Below are 7,871 nucleotides of genomic sequence, written 5' to 3'. Positions count from 1 at the left end.
AGGATGAGTTAAATGACTTAAGAATGAGATTTTTCTGTTATGAGTTTAGAAGACAGAGACTTAGATTTCTAAAGTACCGTGGATGGACCAGTTGAGTGAATTGGCAGAGTACTATATTGATGATGAACTTGTGAAATTGAGGATCGATGATGAGTTTGGAAACTTGGGAATTAGATGATTATGGTTGATGAGATTAATGATATGAGAATCCATGGACTTGTGCTATGAGCAGTGATCACTATGACTGATTTATATACTATTGATATGCTGAGATTTGGCAAGTCGCTATGCACCTGGCAAGGACGATGGTTAATCCCGCTTGTCGAGATAGCGGTGCCAATGTAGGGGCGGTGACAGTCTTCCACCTACGTTCAGATGTGAGGACTGCGGCAGTCTCGTGCTATCATAACCTCTCTTGCCATAAGAGTGAACTCGGGTACTATAACCCAAAAGAGTGGGTCGAGCAATATATATATGGGGCACAAGAAAAAGTGTTGGACATTATACACCAGGAAGTGCCAAAAAATGAGCCGGGCACTATATCTCAAAGACGTGGCAAGAAAGTCTACATCCGAAAGGTTGTGTCGTGTTGGCAGTTGAACCGACAAGTGATATCACGAGACAAATAGGATAGACATTCATCATATGCATCTTTTACATACTTGCTTTCTTTGATTACTTTAGTTATGCCTAAATGAATCATATGTCTACTTGCTATTTGTTTTACTTGCTATATATGAATACTACTTGTGCTTTACTTGTTTGCATTACTTGTGTTTTCTGCTGGGATTGAGGAGGCTTGGTAGGCGGTGGCAATGGGATCGCATGGAGGATAGGTCGGTGAAGGCTGTGAGACAGCGGTGACTAGTTCTAGTTAGAAATTCCTTAAGTTAGTTCACCCTATTTATGGTTTCATTTATATTTATCTCATTAAGTTTGAATATCTGTATCGATGTGAAGTTCTAGGATTGCCTTTGGTGTCCTAGAACCTTATATCTTATCTATTGGGCATTGTTATCATACTAAGAACCTCCGGTTCTCATACCATATATTGTTGTTGTTTTTCATATGCAGGTCGCAACCCACCTCGGTGAGGTCGCAGATGGTGACAGAGCGGAGGATGGCTTCTCTTTTGTTTTATTCTGCTTTACTTTTGTTGTAGTTTTTCTCTCGTTTTTTGTATATCACAGTTATATCTTAGAGGCTTTTGCTTTTTAAACCTTGAGAGATAGGAAGTAAGCCTCTTATAAAACTCTGTTGTATTTCTTGACTAGTTAGCCTAAATTCCGCAGGCTGTGCCTAGTACCTTTTGTATATCATATATATAATTACTTTGTTTGTCTATTAGCTACTACGTTGTATCCTAGAGCTATAATGCAAGGTTGTATATTTATATGTTCTGTTCTTATCTTGCCTACGCATTTAGTTATCGTGTGTGAATGCTTCGCACTCTGTATCTCTATTTCTATGAGCCTTTGATCCTTTATTCCTTTGATCGAGATTCTAGTTATACTATTTCTTGATTATATACTATTATATGGAGTTTTAGAACTGTCATGATGCTTTATCGCCTTTGCTTCATAGCTATAGGTGAAGTTTAGTGTGATAGGGTGTTACACGGTTTTCTCTCTCTTCCCGATCTCTCTTCTCCCTTAGCTTCCTTCCTCTGCTCTCTCGATTCTCTCTTTCTTTCATGGGCGAATGGGAAAAAAGCTCTGTGTGTGTGGGGGGTATTCTTTTTGAATCAAAAGGGATAAGGATAGGTATTTTTAATAAAAAAATCAGGGTAATATAGTAATTGAAAACTAATTTTAATCCGAAAAATTATCTTTAGCAAAAATACTATTTATTCATCAAATTGCAAATTATTTTTAAATAAATACCCTAATCCAAGAATTAGAGAAAATCAAATTAATTTCCTTTAAAGTCATAAAATAAAGTTCGAAATCAAAATATTCAAATTAAAGCATAAAAAAATCTCATTACTTTTCAAATACAAAAGCTTTAAATCATATAAAAAATCACTAAAAATATATTTTTAAATAAATATAATAAATCAAACATAACATATTATTAAATTTTTTAAAATTTGGAGTCTTACAATATTCATTTGTTTGGGTCATATTTAATTTGTGGCGCTTAATGTCTATAATAAACAAGTATATTTTGATTACATGTTGATGTAATACATATTGTTTAAACCTAACATACATATCTTTAATCTACAAACATATCATTAATATTACATGTTTTATTTAGATTAAGTTGTAATTAATAGGTCTTTGAGTTTTCCTCTGTATTAATATTCGATCGTAAATTTTTTATTCAGCTATTCCGTGCAACTCACAGGTCATTAAACTAGTTCTTACTTATCGATGGACACTAGTCTTATATCTTACTACAAATATTTTTTTATGTTACAGAAAAGCGAAAAGCAAAGAATCTTGAGCAAAAGAATGGTCTTTACACAATAAACTAATTAAGAATAACTCTACCGCTGAAAAGACTAACAAATGAACAAGTTCAACCGATAAAATCTAATAAAACTTCGGGTCTGCTCCAATCATTGTTCGGTTTGGCCACGTTCAACTGCAAAAGGAGCGCTATACCTTGCTGAGAAACTGGGAGGCATATCTTCGTCTTCACTCGGAACTCCACTGTTGAAGTTCAGCGCATAACTGTGTTCATCATACTGAAACCTGTTCCTCTGCTGCTTCTTGCCGTAACCATTTACCTTTCGAATGAATGTCTTCCACTTGGGACCTGCAATCACTTCTGACAACTCCTTCATCTTCCTCAACCTGGTTCTCAACCAGGACTCTCCCTTTTGCTCTGCCAAGCCTTTGCCTTCGCCGTGGCTTTGCCACCATCCCAACTCGAAAACCTGGAAGCATCCAGAACCGCACATGCTGCCAGGCTCTTGGTGATCCTCGGAATATCCTTCCTCATGTTCCACCAATGGCCTTACCTCAAAAGCAGCCATATTTTGAAAGGAAAAACAAATATATGAAAAATATGTTCGAGGCTGGAATTATGGGCTTTAGTTTTTTGCAAAGAATATATACGTGATGATTATAAGGAAAAGAGATATATAGATGCAACCAAGGAAATGTCACAGAAAATTAAGCTGCAGCTGTATTAAACAGCTGCAACCAAAAAAGATAATAATAAAATGTGGAAGTACAATTAATTGAAATAATCTTATCTGGAGTAGGCCTAAGCCACTTAGAGTGTCAATCACGTACATGCCAATTGGTATTCAATTAGCATCTCCGCCACTCACAAAGACCTAATAATCCTATTAATATTATAAGAATTAAAAAGAGGTGGGAAAGAAAACGAAAGTGGTATTAAATATCATATGATTAAGCATACATAAGAAATGATACAATGATTTTGATATATTAATCTACACTGAATGGATTGGATAAAGCCGGCTTGGAAGGTAGGGTATCATGTATGTTGTGTCATCTTAAGCTGTCGGTGGCTCCCACCACATGATAAACAACAGAGTAGGATGAGTTGAAGGGAATGAGTTAACGCCTAAAGATTGTGATGAATTAGCACCAACACTCAACCATAACATTCATCTGAAAACATATATCATTCAAACTACTATATTCTTTGTCACCATCATTTTTTCCAAGAACTGTAAAAAGATTAAAAAATAAAAAATTCAAAATATTTTTTCTTTCGCTTTTCTTTTTTGACTGAAGAACGGCACATTACAAAAAGCTCATTGAGGTTTAAGTGTGCTGTACTGTACTGCTAAAAGGCCTTACACTAAGTACTATTTGACACTAAGTGCTAACAAACCTTGTACATATTACACAATGGACTGATCTGAAAATCAGATGCAAATCTGGATTTCAACATGCTGCTATTGTAAGAAATCATTTCTGCATTTGGCTCTGGTATGAACCAGGTTGTTGCTATTGATTTTGTCCTTTGGGGGAGACCTTGGCTGCCATCTGGCGTAATTCATTGGCGACCTCAGTGAAGGTTGGTCTTTCTGATGTCTCAGATGACCAGCACCGCTCCATCAGTAATCGCCATTCCGGATCACAGGTTTCTGGAACTGGAGGCCTTAAAGTGTTGCTCACAATACCCCCTGAATTATGTTTTCCAAACCCACTAATCAATAACTGAAAGCTGGCCAATCAAAACTAAAGCATGGATTCAACCACTGGATTACCTATGATAGCTCCATAGTGCAAGTCAGCATATGGCTCTTCTCCAGTGAGAAGTTCCCACAGGACAATACCAAATGAAAACACATCAACCTGAAAGAGCAAATATTAAAACAGCAAACTAGTTAGGAGAATAGAATATTCAGTAAGTATCAAAATACATAAATAGTTCAACTTAGAACATATACCTTCTCTGAGACAAGGCTGCTACTTCCATTCAAGAGTTCTGGGGCCATCCAGGGTAGAGTTCCTCTCACACCCCCAGATATCAGGGTCTGACATTTCACTTTTGATAGACCAAGGTCACCAACCTGGTATCATGATGGAAAGTATAAATAATAAGCTAGTGAATACAACATATATTCTATATTCTATTCTCAGGCCAATAGTGCTGCATTGAAGATGAAAGCAAGTACTATAGACACTAAAAACTATTAAGAAAGATGGAACTTAGTGTTGCAGAATGGAGCAATCCCAAATCTCAGTAAACATGGTGTCAGTTGTTCTACATGTGAACATGGAACTTGCAAGACCAAGTATTAATTTGCCACTGCCATGAAGCCATTGTCCATAAATTTAGGATTAATTCCATCATTGCATGACCAGTAGAAAAATCATTTACACTAATATGCAATCAAGTATTGTCAAATCAACACAAGGGCTCCAATTGTCATAACTAAGTCTCACATACAATGCCATATCATTCGAAATGTAAAACTCTGGCACATTAACAGTGTATCAATATTAATATCATATACCTAATGACAATTGATTTCCATCATCATGAAGAAACAAATATAATTACAAATGAGAATGAGCACAACGTTATAAGAATACGGTGCAGAGAAAGGAAAAAGTTAATCCAATTTGTTTTGTCTTTTTGAAGATGTTCATTGGTATCAATAACCTGGCACTATAGGAATAAAATATACTTGATTCCAATACTATATATGTAGACCCACCATCAGAAGAACCACCTTGAATCCTCTTTGCATTTTTCAGCCTTTATTTTTAATATCATTCATGAGGGAAAGTCTTGACCCAATGGTAAGTTGTAGAGTGACCTGGACGTCAGAAGTTTTTGAATGGCAATGTTACATCTAGTTAGGGGGTTCATAGTTCAGTTTTTTCATAAACTGAACTGCAATAAACCATTTTAAATGGTTAAATGGTTTAGAAACTGAACCAAACTGCTTTTTCACATAGCAAACTGGTTTAAACCAGTTTATAATGTAGTGCATCAGTTTAAACCAATTTATAAAAATAAAACCAATTTTAATTTAAAAACTAGTTTAAACTGGTTTATATGCTAAATAAGTTTTAACCCATTTCTCTCTCTCTCTCTCTCCCCCTCTCTCTTCCCACCCACTCTCTCTCTTTCACAGGAGCCCCAGCTTCTACCAGGCGTTGCCTCAAGAATTTCACCATTGGAACTGCCCAAACAATGAAATAACACGCCAACAATTAAGTCAAAATTAGTAGAACAAATAACTGAATATTGACATTCAAGAAAGTCACACATTCTATTGATAGTGAAAGTTCCCCCATTCCTCTTAACCATATATATTTTTTTTAAAGCATCCTCTTAAGAAAATATTAAAAACTGTCAAAACCAATTCAAAAGAAACACTCCTATCAAATTGAGCTCTCTTGTTTTCCTCCGACCTCTAAAAACTGATTGCTTAGGGGAGAAAAGGTATTTTTGAAGGGTTAAAATCATGGAAATTGTAGGATTTATTGATGAAGAAAAACAAATGAAAATAATATGTTGGAAGCTCTTTTGAATCTGTTAGGGACTTGGGTATTATGGGGTGCTCAAAATCCTACATCTAGTAGTATGGGATGCTTGATGTTGTATATAAGGAGAGTGGTTCTTCTCCCTTATCAGCTAGCTTTTAAGGTGTGGTTTCCCACTTTCCCACTTTCCTCAACCATAAAAACGAGTAGAAACCAGTTTTATTTGGTTTAGAGCCAAACTAAACCATAAAAACTGGTTTCTAATAAACTGGTTTTTATAAAAAACTGTAGTTTCAGTTTACTTGAAAAAGATGGTTTATTTAAAACTGGTTTTTTTTAACACTCCTATATCTAGTATGCAATGAAAGCTAACTACCTAACCCTAACTTCACTGAGGGATCAAATTGTTAAAAATGGCACAAAATGTTCCAAATGCAGCATCAAAATACCTAAACTTCATCCATCAAGTTTTGCTCTGATGTTCAAGATTCCCAGCATAATGCTTTTGCACGACTAAATGTCTTCACAGTTTTAATATATTCATTTTGACAAACTTGGATTGCAAAGCTTAAAAAGAAAAATGAAATGAGGAGGATAACAAGAACAGAAGACATGCAATTATGTATCAAAATTACTGTGTTACCAAATACAATTTGAATGATCATTAACTAACAGCTAAGCTGCATACAAAGTTATATCTCTTCACAATTATTTCAATAATTTTAAACTATATATCCAAATTCAAAACAAATCATTGGTGCATGCTAACTATTACCTAATAGATATTCTCATCCACAAATCCAAACCTACACAAAAAGATAATGGTTTATATCCAGATATCTTAGTAAGGTTGTGCTAGCATATTCAAATCTATGACGTATACTACAACCTAAAATCAATGCCCTTTATTTTTTGGTTTTAAGTCACTCCTCTACTCTCTATAGGGAAAAAGCTGTAGATCTCTAACAAGTTTCCCACTATAGGTGCAGCTAATTAAAAACGTCACACAGTCATGTGTCTTCTGTCATCATTATACTCATAGTCAACATAAAGTATCACACTCCTTATGTCGTCCTTTCTTAGAAATCAAAACTCCGCAAATCAGACTCTAGTAGCAAAATCACAATCTATTCCATCAAACTCCTTCAAGCAAAGCCACTGCAATCCAACATCATATCACTCTATCATACCCTAGACTTAAAACTTTGCAAAAAATACAGAGCAGTGGTTACGGGATGACACATTCTGATCACAGCATTACATAGAATTGGTAAAAACCACAGGTACACATGGAAATTACCGCACTAACCATTACCTGCACAAATGCAAATATTGTAGTAACTAATACATGCCTACTACATATCAACATGAGAGAATATGAAACCAACAATAACCAAATCAATATCAAACAATCAAACCTTGCATATTGGGCGGTGTGGATCTCGCAGATTCACAAGTAAGTTGTCACTTTTCAAGTCGAAGTGTACTATGTTTTTCCCGTGTAGGTATTCCATACCAAAAGCTACGTCCATAGCAATCAAAAGACGCTTGCGCTTGTCAAGATTCCTGATAAAATCATAGTAGCATTGAACATTTATCATTTTGGAAATGATCGTATACTAATCAAGGAAAATCAACTAATAGATGGGCAAGCGAGCGAGAAAGAGTGCGCACATAAATTATAAATATGCAAAGTCACTACCTCTCATTCTTCTGCAAGGCATTTCTAAGAGAGCCATTAACCATATACTCAGTTACTGTAGCAACAGAACCTCCTGGACCATCAAGCACAACACCATAAAAAGCTACCACATTTGGATGGTGCAAGTCAGCTAGCTTGATTGCTTCATTCCAAAAGTCAGCTCTCTGCTTGTAGCATAACCATGAACAAGGTACACTAAGATTGTTTAGTTAACAGGGGTACAACAGAAATCAGAACAATTA

The 7,871-nt window shown here is 35.5% G+C and overlaps 2 protein-coding genes across 2 annotated transcripts in view; both read right to left on the bottom strand.

Annotated features, from left to right (window-relative positions):
• Window positions 2,422-3,210, bottom strand: LOC107630611. The gene has a single exon (XM_016333809.2). It carries the CDS (start codon window positions 2,981-2,983, stop codon window positions 2,564-2,566), a length of 420 nt encoding a protein of 139 aa, XP_016189295.1. The 5' UTR covers window positions 2,984-3,210; the 3' UTR covers window positions 2,422-2,563.
• The window catches only part of LOC107630613, an 8,825-nt gene continuing 4,546 nt past the window's right edge, over window positions 3,593-7,871 (bottom strand). The window contains 6 exon segments of the mRNA XM_021119008.1: window positions 3,593-4,111; window positions 4,196-4,283; window positions 4,379-4,501; window positions 7,228-7,242; window positions 7,346-7,493; window positions 7,630-7,799. Coding sequence (XP_020974667.1) covers window positions 3,933-4,111; window positions 4,196-4,283; window positions 4,379-4,501; window positions 7,228-7,242; window positions 7,346-7,493; window positions 7,630-7,799 — 723 coding nt within the window. The 3' untranslated portion in view covers window positions 3,593-3,932.

Source organism: Arachis ipaensis, chromosome B03 (genome assembly GCF_000816755.2).
Source record: "Arachis ipaensis cultivar K30076 chromosome B03, Araip1.1, whole genome shotgun sequence".
Classification (NCBI taxonomy): Eukaryota; Viridiplantae; Streptophyta; class Magnoliopsida; order Fabales; family Fabaceae; genus Arachis; species Arachis ipaensis.
Note: the sequence above shows the minus strand (reverse complement) of the source record. Positions and strands in the feature narration are given on the sequence as shown.

Excerpts from the sequence above, each read along its gene's own strand:
- LOC107630611 (XM_016333809.2), bottom strand. The coding sequence starts at position 2,983 with ATGGCTGCTTTTGAGGTAAGGCCATTGGTGGAACATGAGGAAGGATAT.